The sequence below is a fragment of the Oncorhynchus keta genome, chromosome 1 (genome assembly GCF_023373465.1).
Source record: "Oncorhynchus keta strain PuntledgeMale-10-30-2019 chromosome 1, Oket_V2, whole genome shotgun sequence".
NCBI classification, from domain to species: Eukaryota; Metazoa; Chordata; class Actinopteri; order Salmoniformes; family Salmonidae; genus Oncorhynchus; species Oncorhynchus keta.
The window spans coordinates 727,943-748,877 of record NC_068421.1 but is presented as its reverse complement, the minus strand read 5'-3'; the positions used below and the strand labels follow the sequence as shown (position 1 = coordinate 748,877).

At 47.3% G+C, this 20,935-nt stretch overlaps 1 protein-coding gene and 2 long non-coding RNA genes across 3 annotated transcripts in view; 2 read left to right on the top strand and 1 right to left on the bottom strand.

Moving 5' to 3' along the window:
• The window catches only part of LOC118378378 (ventricular zone-expressed PH domain-containing protein-like), a 280,439-nt gene that overhangs the window by 133,481 nt on the left and 126,023 nt on the right, over window positions 1-20,935 (top strand). The window contains 2 exon segments of the mRNA XM_052469152.1: window positions 2,286-2,449; window positions 9,832-10,041. Coding sequence (XP_052325112.1) covers window positions 2,286-2,449; window positions 9,832-10,041 — 374 coding nt within the window.
• LOC127932166 (uncharacterized) lies at window positions 304-1,553 on the bottom strand. Its single transcript, XR_008144408.1, has 3 exons — window positions 1,457-1,553; window positions 1,169-1,360; window positions 304-1,072 (listed from the first exon to the last, which is right to left on the bottom strand). It is a non-coding gene; the product is annotated as an uncharacterized LOC127932166 (long non-coding RNA).
• On the top strand, window positions 19,140-20,753 carry LOC127932170 (uncharacterized). Its single transcript, XR_008144424.1, has 4 exons — window positions 19,140-19,383; window positions 19,426-19,509; window positions 19,636-20,223; window positions 20,266-20,753. It is a non-coding gene; the product is annotated as an uncharacterized LOC127932170 (long non-coding RNA).

Below are 20,935 nucleotides of genomic sequence, written 5' to 3'. Positions count from 1 at the left end.
CTAGTTTGCTCAGTTTTTTTGTTAATTCTTTACAATGTGTCAAGTAATTATCTTTTTGTTTTCTCATGATTTGGTTGGGTCTAATTGTGCTGTTGTCCTGGGGCTCTGCGGGGTCTGTTTGTGTTTGTGAACAGAGCCCCAGGACCAGCTTGCTTAGGGGACTCTTCTCTAGGTTCATCTCTCTGTAGGTGATGGCTTTGTAATGGAAGGTTTGGGAATCGCTTCCTTTCAGGTGGTTGTAAAATTCTGGATTTTGATAATTAGTGGGTATTGGCTTAATTCTGCTCTGCATGCATTATTTGGTGTTCTACGTTGTACACTGAGGATATTTTTGCGGAATTCTACATTCTGAATTCTCTCTCTCTCTCTCTCTCTCTCTCTCTCTCTCTCTCTCTCTCTCTCTCTCTCTCTCTCTCTCGCTCTCTCTATTGTTCTCTACCCCCTCTTTCTTTCTTTCTGTCTTTCTCTCTCTCTCGTTGTCTCTCTCTTTCTCACTCTTTCTCTCTCGGTCTCACTAATGCCATATGTCCTGCAGATGATGTGGTTTGACATTTAAAATAAAATGAAATAATTACACTGATTAAACTCAAAAACCATGGAAAAGAACACAAACAACATCAACAACAACAAGAACATCAACAACAACAAGAACATCAACAACAACATAGGCCTTTGATTAGGAGGACACAGTCATTCTGTAGGAACGTCACATAGTTTTGCCCCCGATAGAGTAAATCATGACCAGGTTTACCCCACAGGTTCACTCATTCTATTAAATCCAGCCTTTTATTGTGGGGACATAAATCAAGCCCGATTGACTTTATTGAAAAAGCTACGAATTTAACAAAAAAGTCATTGTTTGTGTTCATGTAATGTCATAAGGAATAAAGCTAGTACTTGAAGACAAAGTCATTGTTCAGATGTATGAGATATTAGATATGTCTCTTGGGAAATATTGAATGTTTCTGGTACACATGTCTATTTTCTTCCATTTATACAGCAACATTTTACATTCTTCCTGAAAGATGAACGTCAGTGAAGAAATATTGGTGAGACCTTGAATCTGTGAGACCTTGAATCTGTGAGACCTTGAATCTGTGAGACCTTGAATCTGTGAGACCTTGAATCTGTGAGACCTTGAATCTGTGAGACCTTGAATCGGTGAGACCTGGAATCTGTGAGACCTTGAATCTGTGAGACCTTGAATCTGTGAGACCTTGAATCTGTGAGACCTGGAATCTGTGAGACCTAGAATCTGTGAGACCTTGAATCGGTGAGACCTTGAATCGGTGAGACCTTGAATCTGTGAGACCTTGAATCTGTGAGACCTTGAATCTTTGAGACCTAGAATCTGTGAGACCTTGAATCGGTGAGACCTTGAATCGGTGAGACCTTGAATCTGTGAGACCTTGAATCTGTGAGACCTTGAATCTTTGAGACCTTGAATCTTTGAGACCTTGAATCTGTGAGACCTTGAATCGGTGAGATCTTGAATCGGTGAGACCTTGAATCTGTGAGACCTTGAATCTTTGAGACCTATAATCTGTGAGACCTAGAATCTGTGAGACCTTGAATCGGTGAGACCTTGAATCGGTGAGACCTGGAATCTGTGAGACCTTGAATCTGTGAGACCTTGAATCTGTGAGACCTTGAATCTGTGAGACCTGGAATCTGTGAGACCTTGAATCTGTGAGACCTTGAATCGGTGAGACCTTGAATCGGTGAGACCTTGAATCTGTGAGACCTTGAATCTGTGAGACCTTGAATCTTTGAGACCTAGAATCTGTGAGACCTTGAATCTGTGAGACCTTGAATCGGTGAGATCTTGAATCGGTGAGACCTTGAATCTGTGAGACCTTGAATCTTTGAGACCTATAATCTGTGAGACCTGGAATCTGTGAAACCTAGAATCTGTGAGACCTTGAATCGGTGAGACCTTGAATCGGTGAGACCTTGAATCTGTGAGACCTTGAATCTGTGAGACCTTGAATCTTTGAGACCTAGAATCTGTGAGACCTTGAATCTGTGAGACCTTGAATCGGTGAGATCTTGAATCGGTGAGACCTTGAATCTGTGAGACCTTGAATCTTTGAGACCTATAATCTGTGAGACCTTGAATCTGCGAGACCTTGAATCTGTGAGAGCTTGAATCTATGAGACCTTGAATCTGTGAGACCTTGAATATGTGAGACCTTGAATCTGTGAGACCTTGAATCTGTGAGACCTTGAATCTGTTGTCACAAATATAATTTTACCTGAACCCTGTCTCTTCCCGTGTCGTCTAGGTAACCACATGCTCCTACGCGTGTTGCCGTCCGTCTACCCCAAACTGCCCCATGCCATCCATCGTCACCTAGGCAACCTGACGGCCATGATGTCACAGCTCGAGTCACCGGAGCAACAACACCTGCTGAGGCTGATCCAGATGGTCGCCGAGCAACAGCCACAGGTATGTGTGCGATTGCTCAGTGCGTGCCTGTGTGTGTGTGTGTGTCATTTATATGAGTGTGTGTGTGTGTGTCATTTATTTGAGTGTGTGTGTGTGTGTCATTGGTCCTTCTGTAGCTCAGTTGGTAGAGCATGGCGCTTGTAACGCCAGGGTAGTGGGTTCGATCCCCGGGACCACCCATACGTAGAATGTATGCACACATGACTGTAAGTCGCTTTGGATAAAAGCGTCTGCTAAATGGCATATATTATTTATTTGAGTGTGTGTGTCATTTATATGAGTGTGTGTGTGAGTGACTTGCCTGTAACAAAACCCCTGGCAAAATGGCATCTGATGCTGGAGGAATGGAGCACATTCAGAGAACACATTAGTCAAGAGAAAGTCCAGAATACATACATGGGTGAATTAATACTGTACTGCACTCCAGAGAGTGGGGTCTCGGATGAGGAGGGTAATGGGTGAATTAATACTGTACTGCACTCCAGAGAGTGGGGTCTCGGATGAGGAGGGTAATGGGTGAATTAATACTGTACTGCACTCCAGAGAGTGGGGTCTCGGATGAGGGGGGTAATGGGTGAATTAATAATGTACTGCACTCCAGAGAGTGGGGTCTAGGATGAGGAGGGTAATGGGTGAATTAATACTGTACTGCACTCCAGAGAGTGGGGTCTAGGATGAGGAGGGTAATGGGTGAATTAATACTGGACTGCACTCCAGAGAGAATAATGGAGAGTAATGGAGACTAATGGAGAGTAATGGAGACTATGGGAGAGTAATGGAGACTAAGGGAGAGTAATGGAGACTAAGGGAGAGTAATGGAGACTAAGGGAGAGTAATGGAGACTAAGGGAGAGTAATGGAGACTAAGGGAGAGTAATGGAGACTATGGGAGAGTAATGGAGACTAAGGGAGAGTAGTGGAGACTAAGGGAGAGTAATGAACACTAAGGGGAGACTAAGGGAGAGTAATGGAGACTAAGGGAGAGTAATGGAGACTAAGGGAGAGTAATGGAGACTAAGGGGAGACCAAGGGGAGACCTTGAATCGGTGATCGTGTGTGTATGTGTGTGCACTGTGTCCGTGTCTGTGTCTGTGTCTGTGTCTGTGTCTGTGTCTGTGTGTGTGTGTGCGTGCGTGCTTGCGTGTGTCCCGTGGCGATTTAAAGTTGAAAATATTGATGGGGTAAACTCACAGTTGCTCTTCCATCAAATACAATACGGTCGATAACTCGACCCTTCTTCTACATGTGGTTCCATGTGTATTACAGTCTGCCATCAAACATCAACAATATTAGCTAGCCGACCTCAAAACAGATGTTAGCCACTGCTCCGTGATCCACCAACCAACCATTCGTCGTGAATCCTCTTTTCCAGCTTGCTATGTTTTAAAGTTTAGATGGCTAATGAACACCGAGACGTTTTATGTCTACAGTTCCTTAATAATGCTATGTTTGAAAAGGATTTGCCAGGATATAGCTAAGCTAGTCGACATGTTTCAGCTAGCTAATCTACCTAGCTTGACAACGTGGTAACAGTGCCAGGATATAGCTAAGCTTGTCGACATGTTTCAGCTAGCTAATCTACCTCGCTTGAAGACGTGATAACAGTGCCAGGATATAGCTAAGCTTGTCGACATGTTTCAGCTAGCTAATCTACCTAGCTTGAAGACGTGGTAACAGTGCCAGGATATAGCTAAGCTTGTCGACATGTTTCAGCTAGCTAATCTACCTAGCTTGACAACGTGGTAACAGTGCCAGGATATAGCTAAGCTTGTCGACATGTTTCAGCTAGCTAATCTACCTAGCTTGACAACGTGGTAACAGTGCCAGGATATAGCTAAGCTTGTCGACATGTTTCAGCTAGCTAATCTACCTCGCTTGAAGACGTGATAACAGTGCCAGGATATAGCTAAGCTAGTCGACATGTTTCAGCTAGCTAATCTACCTAGCTTGAAGACGTGGTAACAGTGCCTGGTAAACAACTAGCTAGCTACGAAGTTGACACATCAGTCCAATCAAAGTTACTTGGGCGCAAGACGTTGATTTATCTGAGAGCACCGAAGAGTGGCTTTTGCTAGCTATCTCTCCCAGCAGGTCCTGTGCTGACGTCGTGTCCCCATGAGTGACAGTACCATGAGCCAATCATGCGCAACCAGAGAAGATGGACGATGCCCACTCACTGTACTTTCTCTGTCTGCCCCTCCTCAACAGAAAACACAGAGCGAGGCTGACTTACTCAATCACTTACTCAACGAAAATGTCCCAAAACAATGGATATACGACCTCATACGCTTATTAGATCAAACCATTAAAAAAATATATATATATTGTTTGTTAACTGATACAATATGTTGTTGTGACATGAAATACCAGAATTGCATGCTGGGTATTGGTGGGGCTCCGCTCAACCTGCCTCTCGTGATGCATCGTCACTGTGTGTATCCGTATGTGTCCATGTCTTTGATGGTTAAGGTCTCCATGCGAACGTAATGATATTCAGGCTTCACCCCTCTTTTCTGTTCCCTCTTCCTTTTCAATTCCCCTCAGATCCCTTCTTTCTTCTGTGTTCCTCCCAGACCTCTCAACAGTCTTGCCTGATGTCCTGTTTTAGATCTCAGTGATTTTAGGACTGCTGTCACCACCAGGCCTCTCTCTCTCTCCATCTCAACTCTGCTCTCTCTCTCTCTCCATCTCAACTCTGCTCTCTCTCTCTCCATCTCAACTCTGCTCTCTCTCTCTCCATCTCTCTCTCTCTATCTCTCTCTCTCCCCCATCTCAACTCTGCTCTCTCTCTCTCTATCTCTCTCTCTCTCTCCATCTCAACTCTGCTCTCTCTCTCTCTCCATCTCAACTCTGCTCTCTCTCTCCCATCTCAACTCTGCTCTCTCTCTCTCTCCATCTCAACTCTGCTCTCTCTCTCCATCTCAACTCTGCTCTCTCTCTCCATCTCTCTCTCTCTATCTCTCTCTCTCCCCCATCTCAACTCTGCTCTTTCTCTCTCTCCATCTCAACTCTGCTCTCTCTCTCTCTCCATCTCAACTCTGCTCTCTCTCTCTCCATCTCTCTCTCTCTCTATCTCTCTCTCTCCCCCATCTCAACTCTGCTCTTTCTCTCTCTCCATCTCAAATCTGCTCTTTCTCTCTCTTTCTCTCTCCATCTCAACTCTGCTCTATCTCTCTCCCCATCTCAACTCTGCTCTTTCTCTCTCTCTCTCTCCATCTCAACTCTGCTCTTTCTCTCTCTTTCTCTCTCTCTCTCTCCATCTCAACTCTGCTCTTTCTCTCTCTCTCTCTCTCTCTCTCCCCATCTCAACTCTGCTCTCTCTCTCCATCTCAACTCTGCTCTCTCTCTCTCTCTCTCTCTCTCTCTCTCTCTCTCTCTCTCTCTCTCTCTCTCTCTCTCTCTCTCTCTCCCCATCTCAACTCTGCTCTGTCTCTCTCTCTCTCTCTCTCTCTCTCTCTCCATCTCAACTCTGCTCTTTCTCTCTCTTTCTCTCTCCTAATCACAACTCTGCTCTTTCTCTCTCTCTCTTCATCTCAACTCTGCTCTTTCTCTCTCTTTCTCTCTCTTTCTCTCTCTCTCTTCGTCTCAACTCTGCTCTTTCTCTCTCTTTCTCTCTCCTAATCTCAACTCTGCTCTTTCTCTCTCTCTCTCTTCATCTCAACTCTGCTCATTCTCTCTCTCTAACTCTCTCCCAATCTCAACTCTGCTCTTTCTCTCTCTCTTTCTCTTTCCTAATCTCAACTCTGCTCTCTCTCTCTCTTCATCTCAACTCTGCTCTTTCTCTCTCTCTCTTCATCTCAACTCTGCTCTTTCTCTCTCTCTTTCTCTCTCCCAATCTCAACTCTGCTCTTTCTCTCTCTCTTTCTCTCTCCCAATCTCAACTCTGCTCTTTCTCTCTCTCTCCATCTCAACTCTGCTCTTTCTCTCTCTCTTTCTCTCTCCTAATCTCAACTCTACTATCATTCTACCAACACTTCTCTTTCTCATCCTCCTCCTCTTTTAACTTTCTGTTCTCTACTTTTCTTCCTCAGCTTAACTTTCTGTTCTCTACTCATCTTCCTCAGTTTAACTTTCTGTTCTCTACTCATCTTCCTCCTCTTTCTGTTCTCTAATCATCTTCCTCCTCTTTCTGTTCTCTTTCTCATCTTCCTCCTCTTTCTGTTCTCTACTCATCTTCCTCCTCTTTCTGCTCTCTTTCTCATATTCCTGCTCTCTTTCTCATCTTCCTCTTCTTTATGTTCTCTACTCATCTTCCTCCTTCTTTCTGCTCTCTTTCTCATATTCCTCTTTCTGCTCTCTTTCTCATATTCCTCTTTCTGCTCTCTTTCTCATCTTCCTCCTCTTTCTGTTCTCTACTCATCTTCCTCCTCTTTCTGTTCTCTATTCATCTTTCTCCTCTTTCTGTTCTCTACTCATCTTCCTCCTTCTTTCTGCTCTCTTTCTCGTATTCCTCTTTCTGCTCTCTTTCTCATCTTCCTCCTCTTTCTGTTCTCTACTCATCTTCCTCCTATTTCTGTTCTCTACTCATCTTTCTCCTCTTTCTGTTCTCTACTCATCTTTCTCCTCTTTCTGTTCTCTACTCATCTTCCTCCTCTTTCTGTTCTCTACTCATCTTTCTCCTCTTTCTGTTCTCTACTCATCTTCCTCCTCTTTTAACTTTCTGTTCTCTACTCCTCTTCCTCAGCTTAACTTTCTGTTCTCTACTCATCTTCCTCCTCTTTCTGTTCTCTTTCTCATCTTCCTCAGCTTAACTTTCTGTTCTCTACTCATCTTCCTCCTCTTTCTGTTCTCTACTCATCTTCCTCCTCTTTCTGTTCTCTACTCATCTTCCTCATCTTTCTGTTCTCTTTCTCATCTTCCTCCTCTTTCTGTTCCCTCTCTCATCTTCCTCCTCTTTCTGCTCTCTTTCTCATCTTCCTCCTCTTTCTGTTCTCTACTCATCTTTCTCCTCTTTCTGTTCTCTACTCATATTCCTCCTCTTTCTGTTCTCTACTCATCTTTCTCCTCTTTCTGTTCTCTACTCATCTTTCTCCTCTTTCTGTTCTCTACTCATATTCCTCCTCTTTCTGTTCTCTACTCATCTTTCTCCTCTTTCTGTTCTCTACTCATCTTTCTCCTCTTTCTGTTCTCTACTCATCTTCCTCCTCTTTCTGTTCTCTACTCATCTTCCTCCTCGTTCTGTTCTCTACTCATCTTCCTCCTCTTTCTGTTCTCTACTCATCTTTCTCCTCTCTCTGTTCTCTACTCATCTTTCTCCTCTTTCTGTTCTCTACTCATCTTCCTCCTCTTTCTGTTCTCTACTCATCTTCCTCCTCTTTCTGTTCTCTACTCATCTTTCTCCTCTTTCTGTTCTCTACTCATCTTTATCCTCTTTTAACTTTATGTTCTCTACTCCTCTTCCTACTCTTCATCCTCTGATTCCTGTATCAGTATGCAACTGTAACAAAATGCAGGACTGCACTGTAGCCGTTATTAGGAGAACATGTTGCATGGATTGCTAACACATGAGAACATGAAAGTGTGAATTCTTATTTAAAATGTATGTAGTTCTGTACCTGTCTGTTAATGTTATGTATTATGTCATTGTATTTAGTTTTGTCCTTCAGCTGTACCTGTCTGTTAATGTTATGTATTATGTCATGTTGTGTATTATGTCATGTATTGTGTATTATGTCATGTATTATGTCATGTTATGTATTATGTCATGTATTGTGTATTATGTCATGTATTATGTCATGGTATGTATTATGTCATGTATTGTGTATTATGTCATGTATTGTGTATTATGTCATGTTTTTGTATTATGTCATGTTGTGTATTATGTCATGTATTATGTAATATGTCATGTATTATGTATTATGTCATGTATTATGTCATGTTATGTATTATGTCATGTTATGTATTATGTCATGTATTGTGTATTATGTCATGTTGTGTATTATGTCATGTTTTTGTATTATGTCATTTATTGTGTATTATGTCATGTATTATGTCATGTTATGTATTATGTCATGTTATGTATTATGTAATATGTCATGTATTATGTATTATGTCATGTTATGTATTATGTCATTTATTGTGTATTATGTCATGTATTATGTCATGTTGTGTATTATGTCATGTTGTGTATTATGTCATGTTGTGTATTATGTCATGTTGTGTATTATGTCATGTATTGTGCATTATGTCATGTATTATGTATTATGTCATGTTGTGTATTATGTCATGTTGTGTATTATGTCATCTATTGTGTATTATGTCATGTATTATGTCATGTTACGTATTATGTCATGTTATGTATTATGTCATGTTGTGTATTATGTCATGTTGTGTATTATGTCATGTTATGTATTATGTCATGTTGTGTATTATGTCATGTATTGTGTATTATGTCATGTATTATGTCATGTTATGTATTATGTCATGTATTGTGTATTATGTCATGTATTATGTCATGTTATGTATTATGTCATGTTATGTATTATGTCATGTTATGTATTATGTCATGTTATGTATTATGTCATGTATTGTGTATTATGTCATGTATTATGTCATGTTATGTATTATGTCATGTTATGTATTATGTCATGTTATGTATTATGTCATGTTATGTATTATGTCATGTTATGTATTATGTCATGTTGTGTATTATGTCATGTTGTGTATTATGTCATGTTGTGTATTATGTCATGTTGTGTATTATGTCATGTATTGTGCATTATGTCATGTATTATGTATTATGTCATGTTGTGTATTATGTCATGTTGTGTATTATGTCATCTATTGTGTATTATGTCATGTATTATGTCATGTTATGTATTATGTCATGTTTTGTGTATTATGTCATGTATTGTGCATTATGTCATGTATTGTGTATTATGTCATGTTATGTATTATGCCATGTTTTGTGTGGACCCCAGAAAGAGTAGCTGCAGCTTTGGTTGTAGCTACTGGGGAACCTAATGAAATACTACATATTCTCATGGCACCTTTTAGAATATTTTCCATCTTTCAACTCAATGCTAGTCTCTGGTTTAATCTCCCCCCTCTCTCCCTCCTCCCTCCTCTCTCCCCCTCCCTCCTCTCTCCCTCCCCTCTCCCCCCTCCTTCCTCTCTCCCTCCTCTCTCCCCCCTCCCTCCTCTCTCCCTCCTCTCTCCTCCCTCCTCTCTCCCCCTCCCTCCTCTCTCCCTCCTCTCTCCCCCCTCCTTCCTCTCTCCCTCCTCTCTCTCCCCTCCCTCCTCTCTCCCTCCCTCCTCTCCTCCCTCCTCTCTCCTCCCTCCCCTCTCCCCCTCCCTCCTCTCTCCCTCCTCTCTCCCCCCTCCTTCCTCTCTCCCTCCTCTCTCCCCCCTCCCTCCTCTCTCCCTCCTCTCTCCTCCCTCCAGGTGCTGAGCCCCCTGGTGCCCTCCCTGGTTGGTTACCTAGGCGATGCCTCTCTGAACGAGACCCTACTGGGTGCACTGGTGGACGTGTCACAGGCTAGCCCCGCCTCCATGGCACCCTTCCTGCCCACGCTGAGGGTTGTGGGTCAGCAGTACCCAGTCCTGCTGGGACACGTGGTTAAAATACACAGAGCTGTGGGCTTGACCAGTGAGGTGAGGAGACATCAACATTTACCTTTCTTATTCTCTCACGTTCATTTCCATTTGAGATTTTAGTAATTTAGTAGACACTCTTATCCAGAGAGACTTACAGTTAGTGTATTGATCTTCAGACAGCTAGGTGGGACAACTACATATCACAGGCAGAGTAAGTACACTTTGTCTTAATAAAGTAGTTATCAGCAAAGTCAGAGCTTTTTAGAGGGGGATGATTTATGATACTCTGTGAAGAGTTTCAGGTGCTTTCGGAAGATGGGGAGGGATTCTGCTGTCCTAGCTTCAGGGAGAAGATGGGGAGGGATTCTGCTGTCCTAGCTTCAGGGAGAAGATGGGGAGGGACTCTGCTGTCCTAGCTTCAGGGGGAAGATGGGGAGGGACTCTGCTGTCCTAGCTTCAGGGGGAAGATGGGCAGGGACTCTGCTGCCCTAGCTTCAGGGAGAAGATGGGGAGGGACTCTGCTGTCCTAGCTTCAGGGGGAAGATGGGCAGGGACTCTGCTGTCCTAGCTTCAGGGAGAAGATGGGGAGGGACTCTGCTGTCCTAGCTTCAGGGGGAAGATGGGGAGGGACTCTGCTGTCCTAGCTTCAGGGGGAAGATGGGGAGGGACTCTGCTGTCCTAGCTTCAGGGGGGAGATGGGGAGGAACTCGGCTGTCCTAGCTTCAGGGGGAAGATGGGGAGGGACTCTGCTGATATTGGACTGGGCTGAGCGGGAGCTGCCCTCCCGTAATGGTGGGAGAGCCAGTGGACCAGAGGTGGCAGAACGGAGTGCTCGGGTTGTGGTGTAGGGTTTGAGTGTAGCCTGAAGTTTGGGAGGGGCAGTTTCTCTTGCTGTTCCATAAATAAGCACCATGGTCTTGTAGTGGATACGAGCTTCGACTTGAAGCCAGTGGAGTGTGAGGAGGAGTGGGGTGACATGAGAGAACATGGGAATTGTGAACACCAGGCAGGTGCAGAGTTCTGGATAAGTTGCAGGGGTTTGACGCTACAAGCAGGGAGCCAAGCCAACAGTGAGTTGCAGTATTCAAGACGGGAGAGGACAAGTGCCTGGATTAGGACCTGCGCCGCTTCCTGTGTGAGGTAGGGTCGTACTCTACGGATGTGCCGCTTCCTGTGTGAGGTAGGGTCGTACTCTACGGATGTGCCTCTTCCTGTGTGAGGTAGGGTCGTACTCTACGGATGTGCCTCTTCCTGTGTGTGGTAGGGTCGTACTCTACGGATGTGCCTCTTCCTGTGTGAGGTAAGGTCGTACTCTACGGATGTGCCTCTTCCTGTGTGAGGGAGGGTCGTACTCTACGGATGTGCCTCTTCCTGTGTGAGGTAAGGTCGTACTCTACGGATGTGCCTCTTCCTGTGTGAGGTAGGGTCGTACTCTACTGATGTTGTAGAGCATGGACCTGCAAGAGCGAGTTACTGCTTTGATGTTAGCAGAGAATGACAGGGTGTTGTCCAGGGTCACCCCAAGGTTCTTTGCACACTGGAAGGGCGACACTGTGGTGTCGTCAACCGTGATGGAGAGGCCTTCCCCCAGGAGGAAGAGCAGCTCCGTCTTGTCCAGGTTGAGCTTGAGGTGGTGGGCCGACATCCAAGCTGAGATATCTGTCAGACACGCAGAGATGCGTGTCACCACCTGGGTGTCAGAAGGGGGGGAAGGAGAAAAGTAGTTGAGTGTCATACGTATAGCAACGATAGGAGAGACCATATGAGGATATGATGGAGCCGAGTGACTTGGTGTATAGAGAGAAGAGGAGAGGGCCAAAAACCAAGCCCTGGGGTACATCAGTAGTGTGAGTACGTTGTACAGATACATATCCTCTCCACGTCACCTGGTAGGAGGGGCCTGCCAGGTAGGATGCAATCCAAGAGTGTGCAGAGTCTGAGACACCCAGCCCTGAGAGGGTGGAGAGGAGGATCTGACAGAGCCTGGGACGCACAGCCCTGAGAGGGTGGAGAGGAGGATCTGACAGAGCCTGGGACGCACAGCCCTGAGAGGGTGGAGAGGAGGACCTGACAGAGCCTGAGGCACCCAGCCCTGAGAGGGTGGAGAGGAGGACCTGACAGAGCCTGAGGCACCCAGCCCTGAGAGTGTGGAGAGGAGGATCTGACAGAGCCTGGGACGCACAGCCCTGAGAGGGTGGAGAGGAGGACGTGACAGAGCCTGAGGCACCCAGCCCTGAGAGGGTGGAGAGGAGGACCTGACAGAGCCTGAGACTTGCACCACTGAGAGGATGGAGAGGAGGACCTGACGGAGCCTGAGACTTGCACCACTGAGAGGGTGGAGAGGAGGATCTGACAGAGCCTGAGACTTGCACCACTGAGAGGGTGGAGAGGAGGACCTGACAGAGCCTGAGACTTGCACCACTGAGAGGGTGGCGAGGAGGACCTGACAGAGCCTGAGGCACCCAGCCCTGAGAGGGTGGTGAGGAAGACCTGACGGAGCCTGAGACTTGCACCACTGAGAGGGTGGCGAGGAGGACCTGACAGAGCCTGAGGCACCCAGCCCTGAGAGGGTGGTGAGGAAGACCTGACGGAGCCTGAGACTTGCACCACTGAGAGGGTGGCGAGGAGGACCTGACAGAGCCTGAGGCACCCAGCCCTGAGAGGGTGGCGAGGAGGACCTGACAGAGCCTGAGACTTGCACCACTGAGAGGGTGGAGAGGAGGACCTGACGGAGCCTGAGACTTGCACCACTGAGAGGGTGGAGAGGAAGACCTGACGGAGCCTGAGACTTGCACCACTGAGAGGGTGGTGAGGAAGACCTGACGGAGCCTGAAACTTGCACCACTGAGAGGGTGGCGAGGAAGATCTCTCCTCCTCTTTTTAACATTGTATTTAACCTTTATTTAACTTGGCAAGTCAGTTAAGAATAAATTCTTATTTACAATGACGGTCTACCCCAGGACAAACACGAACCCAGACGAAGCTGGGCCAATTGTGTGCCGCCCTATGGGACTCCCAATCACGGCTGGTTGTGATACAGCCTGGAATCAAACCAGGGTCTGTAGTGACGCTTCTAGCACTGGGATGCAGTGCCTTTGACCTTTGCGCCACTCGGGAGCCCAGAAACAGAGATCCCACAAACAGAGATCCCACAAACAGAGATCCCACAAACAGAGATCCCACAAACAGAGATCCCACAAACAGAGATTCCACAAACAGATTCCACAAACAGAGATTCCACAAACAGAGATCCCACAAACAGAGATCCCACAAACAGAGATCCCACAAACAGAGATCCCACAAACAGAGATCCCACAAACAGAGATCCCACAAACAGAGATCCCACAAACAGAGATCCCACAAACAGAGATCCCACAAACAGAGATCCCACAAACAGAGATCCCACAAACAGAGATCCCACAAACAGAGATTCCACAAACAGAGATTCCACAAACAGATTCCACAAACAGAGATCCCACAAACAGAGATCCCACAAACAGAGATCCCACAAACAGAGATCCCACAAACAGAGATCCCACAAACAGAGATTCCACAAACAGAGATCCCACAAACAGAGATTCCACAAACAGATCGCCCAATGTCTCCCTCTTCTGTCAGTACCTTTTCTCTGTCTCTGTCCCTGTCTGTCTCTGTCTGTCTCTCTGTCTTTGTCTCTGTCTCTGTCTCTCTGTCTCTGTCTCTGTCTCTGTCTCTCTGTCTCTGTCTCTGTCTTTGTCTGTCTCTGTCTGTCTCTCTGTCTCTGTCTCTGTCTCTGTCTTTGTCTCTGTCTGTCTCTGTCTCTGTCTCTGTCTCTGTCTCTGTCTCTGTCTCTGTCTCTGTCTCTGTCTCTTTCTCTTGTCTTGCATTCCATTTATCTCCTCTTCCTCTCTCTCTCTCTCCCCTCCTCTCTCATTCCCCCTTTCCCATGTCATTGTCCACTTGTATCTCTTGATCAGTGCTGGGTAGTGTGTCGGTGTTGACTCAGACTCAGACCGGAACTCACTGTGCCAGTATCACTTAGTCAGCCTGGCTAGGTCCGTCCACACACACTGGTCATGGACCGCTGTCGGTCACCTGCCAATCAAAACACAGGGACACAGTGAAACCCATCCTTACATTCCTCATTCCCAATCTTCATTAGCCTGAGCTTTCACGTGAACCTAATCCTTCTCATCTAAAGTTTAGGTTTACTAGGCCCATAGCTGCTGCCTAGTAAACAGGCCCATAGCTGCTGCCTAGTAAACAGGCCCATAGCTGCTGCCTAGTCAACAGGCCCATAGTTGCTGCCTAGTAAACAAGCCCATAGTTGCTGCCTAGTAAACACGTCCATAGTTGCTGCCTAGTCAACAGGCCCATAGCTGCTGCCTAGTCAACAGGCCCATAGTTGCTGCCTAGTCAACAGGTCCATAGCTGCTGCCTAGTAAACACGTCCATAGTTGCTGCCTAGTCAACAGGCCCATAGTTGCTGCCTAGTCAACAGGTCCATAGTTGCTGCCTAGTCAACAGGCCCATAGCTGCTGCCTAGTCAACAGGCCCATAGTTGCTGCCTAGTCAACAGGCCCATAGTTGCTGCCTAGTAAACAGGCCCATAGTTGCTGCCTAGTCAACAGGCCCATAGTTGCTGCCTAGTCAACAGGCCCATAGTTGCTGCCTAGTCAACAGGCCCATAGTTGCTGCCTAGTAAACAGGCCCATAGTTGCTGCCTAGTCAACAGGCCCATAGCTGCTGCCTAGTCAACAGGCCCATAGTTGCTGCCTAGTCAACAGGCCCATAGCTGCTGCCTAGTCAACAGGCCCATAGTTGCTGCCTAGTCAACAGGCCCATAGCTGCTGCCTAGTCAACAGGCCCATAGCTGCTGCCTAGTCAACAGGCCCATAGCTGCTGCCTAGTCAACAGGCCCATAGTTGCTGCCTAGTCAACAGGCCCATAGTTGCTGCCTAGTCAACAGGCCCATAGTTGCTGCCTAGTAAACAGGCCCATAGCTGCTGCCTAGTAAACAGGCCCATAGTTGCTGCCTAGTAAACAAGCTCATAGTTTCTGCCTAGTCAACAGGCCCATAGCTGCTGCCTAGTCAACAGGCCCATAGCTGCTGCCTAGTCAACAGGCCCATAGTTGCTGCCTAGTCAACAGGCCCATAGTTGATGCCTAGTCAACAGGCCCATAGTTGCTGCCTAGTAAACAGGCCCATAGTTGCTGCCTAGTAAACAGGCCCATAGTTGCTGCCTAGTCAACAGGCCCATAGTTGCTGCCTAGTAAACAGGCCCATAGTTGCTGCCGAGTCAACAAGCCCATAGCTGCTGCCTAGTCAACAGGCCCATAGTTGATGCCTAGTCAACAGGCCCATAGTTGCTGCCTAGTCAACAGGCCCATAGTTGCTGCCTAGTCAACAGGCCCATAGTTGCTGCCTAGTCAACAGGCCCATAGTTGATGCCTAGTCAACAGGCCCATAGTTGCTGCCTAGTCAACAGGCCCATAGTTGATGCCTAGTCAACAGGCCCATAGTTGCTGCCTAGTCAACAGGCCCATAGTTGCTGCCTAGTCAACAGGCCCATAGTTGATGCCTAGTCAACAGGCCCATAGTTGCTGCCTAGTCAACAGGCCCATAGTTGCTGCCTAGTCAACAGGCCCATAGTTGATGCCTAGTCAACAGGCCCATAGTTGCTGCCTAGTCAACAGGCCCATAGTTGATGCCTAGTCAACAGGCCCATAGTTGCTGCCTAGTCAACAGGCCCATAGTTGCTGCCTAGTCAACAGGCCCATAGTTGCTGCCTAGTCAACAGGCCCATAGTTGCTGCCTAGTCAACAGGCCCATAGTTGATGCCTAGTCAACAGGCCCATAGTTGCTGCCTAGTCAACAGGCCCATAGTTGCTGCCTAGTCAACAGGCCCATAGTTGCTGCCTAGTAAACAGGCCCATAGTTGCTGCCTAGTCAACAAGCCCATAGCTGCTGCCTAGTCAACAGGCCCATAGTTGATGCCTAGTCAACAGGCCCATAGTTGCTGCCTAGTCAACAGGCCCATAGTTGCTGCCTAGTCAACAGGCCCATAGTTGATGCCTAGTCAACAGGCCCATAGTTGCTGCCTAGTCAACAGGCCCATAGTTGATGCCTAGTCAACAGGCCCATAGTTGCTGCCTAGTCAACAGGCCCATAGTTGCTGCCTAGTCAACAGGCCCATAGTTGATGCCTAGTCAACAGGCCCATAGTTGCTGCCTAGTCAACAGGCCCATAGTTGCTGCCTAGTAAACAGGCCCATAGTTGCTGCCTAGTCAACAGGCCCATAGTTGCTGCCTAGTAAACAGGCCCATAGTTGCTGCCTAGTCAACAGGCCCATAGTTGCTGCCTAGTCAACAGGCCCATAGTTGCTGCCTAGTAAACAGGCCCATAGTTGCTGCCTAGTCAACAGGCCCATAGCTGCTGCCTAGTAAACATGCCCATAGTTGCTGCCTAGTAAACAGGCCCATAGTTGCTGCCTAGTCAACAGGCCCATAGTTGCTGCCTAGTAAACAGGCCCATAGCTGCTGCCTAGTCAACAGGCCCATAGTTGCTGCCTAGTCAACAGGCCAATAGCTGCTGCCTAGTAAACAGGCCCATAGTTGCTGCCTAGTAAACAGGCCCATAGTTGCTGCCTAGTCAACAGGCCCATAGTTGCTGCCTAGTCAACAGGCCCATAGCTGCTGCCTAGTAAACAGGCCCATAGTTGCTGCCTAGTAAACAGGCCCATAGTTGCTGCCTAGTCAACAGGCCCATAGTTGCTGCCTAGTCAACAGGCCCATAGCTGCTGCCTAGTAAACAGGCCCATAGTTGCTGCCTAGTCAACAGGCCCATAGTTGCTGCCTAGTAAACAGGCCCATAGTTGCTGCCTAGTAAACAGGCCCATAGTTGCTGCCTAGTAAACAGGCCCATAGTTGCTGCCTAGTCAACAGGCTCATAGTTGCTGCCTAGTAAACAGGCCCATAGTTGCTGCCTAGTAAACAGGCCCATAGTTGCTGCCTAGTCAACAGGCCCATAGTTGCTGCCTAGTAAACAGGCTCATAGTTGCTGCCTAGTCAACAGGCCCATAGTTGCTGCCTAGTCAACAGGCCCATAGCTGCTGCCTAGTCAACAAGCCCATAGTTGCTGCCTAGTCAACAGGCCCATAGTTGATGCCTAGTCAACAGGCCCATAGTTGCTGCCTAGTAAACAGGCCCATAGTTGCTGCCGAGTCAACAAGCCCATAGCTGCTGCCTAGTCAACAGGCCCATAGTTGATGCCTAGTCAACAGGCCCATAGTTGCTGCCTAGTCAACAGGCCCATAGTTGCTGCCTAGTCAACAGGCCCATAGTTGATGCCTAGTCAACAGGCCCATAGTTGCTGCCTAGTCAACAGGCCCATAGTTGATGCCTAGTCAACAGGCCCATAGTTGCTGCCTAGTCAACAGGCCCATAGTTGCTGCCTAGTCAACAGGCCCATAGTTGATGCCTAGTCAACAGGCCCATAGTTGCTGCCTAGTCAACAGGCCCATAGTTGCTGCCTAGTAAACAGGCCCATAGTTGCTGCCTAGTCAACAGGCCCATAGTTGCTGCCTAGTAAACAGGCCCATAGTTGCTGCCTAGTCAACAGGCCCATAGTTGCTGCCTAGTCAACAGGCCCATAGTTGCTGCCTAGTAAACAGGCCCATAGTTGCTGCCTAGTCAACAGGCCCATAGCTGCTGCCTAGTAAACATGCCCATAGTTGCTGCCTAGTAAACAGGCCCATAGTTGCTGCCTAGTCAACAGGCCCATAGTTGCTGCCTAGTAAACAGGCCCATAGTTGCTGCCTAGTAAACAGGCCCATAGTTGCTGCCTAGTCAACAGGCCCATAGTTGCTGCCTAGTCAACAGGCCCATAGCTGCTGCCTAGTAAACAGGCCCATAGTTGCTGCCTAGTCAACAGGCCCATAGTTGCTGCCTAGTAAACAGGCCCATAGTTGCTGCCTAGTAAACAGGCCCATAGTTGCTGCCTAGTAAACAGGCCCATAGTTGCTGCCTAGTCAACAGGCTCATAGTTGCTGCCTAGTAAACAGGCCCATAGTTGCTGCCTAGTAAACAGGCCCATAGTTGCTGCCTAGTCAACAGGCCCATAGTTGCTGCCTAGTAAACAGGCTCATAGTTGCTGCCTAGTCAACAGGCCCATAGCTGCTGCCTAGTCAACAGGCCCATAGCTGCTGCCTAGTCAACAAGCCCATAGCTGCTGCCTAGTCAACAAGCCCATAGTTGCTGCCTAGTCAACAGGCCCATAGTTGCTGCCTAGTCAACAGGCTCATAGTTGCTGCCTAGTCAACAGGCCCATAGCTGCTGCCTAGTCAACAGGCTCATAGTTGCTGCCTAGTCAACAGGCCCATAGTTGCTGCCTAGTCAACAGGCCCATAGTTGCTGCCTAGTCAACAGGCTCATAGTTGCTGCCTAGTCAACAGGCTCATAGTTGCTGCCTAGTCAACAGGCCCATAGTTGCTGCCTAGTCAACAGGCTCATAGTTGCTGCCTAGTCAACAGGCTCATAGTTGCTGCCTAGTCAACAGGCTCATAGTTGCTGCCTAGTCAACAGGCTCATAGTTGCTGCCTAGTCAACAGGCTCATAGTTGCTGCCTAGTCAACAGGCCCATAGTTGCTGCCTAGTCAACAGGCCCATAGTTGCTGCCTAGTCAACAGGCCCATAGTTGCTGCCTAGTCAACAGGCCCATAGTTGCTGCCTAGTCAACAGGCCCATAGCTGCTGCCTAGTCAACAGGCCCATAGCTGCTGCCTAGTCAACAGGCCCATAGCTGCTGCCTAGTCAACAAGCCCATAGTTGCTGGCCTGTATGGTTATGCTTGGAACCACAGCATCAAATCTGTCACAGCAGTTTATTTAGCTTCTTAATCACAGTATGTTCTAGCATCACGTCACCTCACATGCGTGGGCCAACGCTCACACGCGTCGGTAACACGTTAAGCCCTCTGTATGCCTGTGTGTGTGAGAGCTGCATGCTTTTCCAGCCCTCCGTGTGGTCTCATTCAGTGGAAGTGTTTGTTCAGGTGAACATTTTCTTCTGGGGTCAAGGCCTGCAAGAGTTCTGCAGAGACTGTTAATGGACATGATAGTCTATTGAGGTGTTTAGTGAATGTGTCCTTCTGAAGGATCCCTGAGAGGAGGTGATTAGTGAATGTGTCCTTCTGAAGGATCCCTGAGAGGAGGTGTTTAGTGAATGTGTCCTTCTGAAGGATCCCTGAGAGGAGGTGATTAGTGAATGTGTCCTTCTGAAGGATCCCTGAGAGGAGGTGATTAGTGAATGTGTCCTTCTGAAGGATCCCTGAGAGGAGGTGATTAGTGAATGTGTCCTTCTGAAGGATCCCTGAGAGGAGGTGATTAGTGAATGTGTCCTTCTGAAGGATCCCTGAGAGGAGGTGATTAGTGAATGTGTCGTTCTGAAGGATCACTGAGAGGAGGTGATTAGTGAATGTGTCCTTCTGAAGGATCCCTGAGAGGAGGTGATTAGTGAATGTGTCCTTCTGAAGGATCCCTGAGAGGAGGTGATTAGTGAATGTGTCGTTCTGAAGGATCACTGAGAGGAGGTGATTAGTGAATGTGTCCTTCTGAAGGATCCCTGAGAGGAAGTGATTAGTGAATGTGTCCTTCTGAAGGATCCCTGAGAGGAGGTGATTAGTGAATGTGTCCTTCTGAAGGATCCCTGAGAGGAGGTGATTAGTGAATGTGTCCTTCTGAAGGATCCCTGAGAGGAGGTGATTAGTGAATGTGTCGTTCTGAAGGATCACTGAGAGGAGGTGATTAGTGAATGTGTCGTTCTGAAGGATCACTGAGAGGAGGTGATTAGTGAATGTGTCGTTCTGAAGGATCCCTGAGAGGAGGTGATTAGTGAATGTGTCGTTCTGAAGGATCACTGAGAGGAGGTGATTAGTGAATGTGTCGTTCTGAAGGATCACTGAGAGGAGGTGATTAGTGAATGTGTCGTTCTGAAGGATCACTGAGAGGAGGTGTTTAGTGAATGTGTCCTTCTGAAGGATCCCTGAGAGGAGGTGATTAGTGAATGTGTCCTTCTGAAGGATCCCTGAGAGGAGGTGATTAGTGAATGTGTCCTTCTGAAGGATCCCTGAGAGGAGGTGATTAGTGAATGTGTCCTTCTGAAGGATCCCTGAGAGGAGGTGATTAGTGAATGTGTCCTTCTGAAGGATCCCTGAGAGGAGGTGATTAGTGAATGTGTCCTTCTGAAGGATCCCTGAGAGGAGGTGATTAGTGAATGTGTCCTTCTGAAGGATCACTGAGAGGAGGTGATTAGTGAATGTGTCCTTCTGAAGGATCCCTGAGAGGAGGTGATTAGTGAATGTGTCCTTCTGAAGGATCACTGAGAGGAGGTGTTTAGTGAATGTGTCCTTCTGAAGGATCACTGAGAGGAGGTGTTTAGTGAATGTGTCCTTCTGAAGGATCCCTGAGAGGAGGTGATTAGTGAATGTGTCCTTCTGAAGGATCACTGAGAGGAGGTGATTAGTGAATGTGTCCTTCTGAAGGATCCCTGAGAGGAGAGGCATATCTCAGCCTGTCCTATTGTCATCTCAAAGAGGTTAGCGCCAGGGGTTCGACTAGGGTTGAGCCATGCTAATATAATATAATAATATAATATATGCCATTTAGCAGACGCTTTTATCCAAAGCGACTTACAGTCATGTGTGCATACATTCTACGTATGGGTGGTCCCGGGAATCGAACCCACTACCCTGGCGTTACAAGCGCCATGCTCTACCAACTGAGCTACAGAAGGACCATATGCTCACGGTCATCTGCCATTGTTTCTCCACACTTTCCTCTCGTCCCATGTCCACATCCACACCCTGACTCAACCCTAACCCTAGATTCATGTCCACACCCTGACTCAACACTAACCCTAGCTTCATGTCCACATCCACACCCTGACTCAACACTAACCCTAGATTCATGTCCACA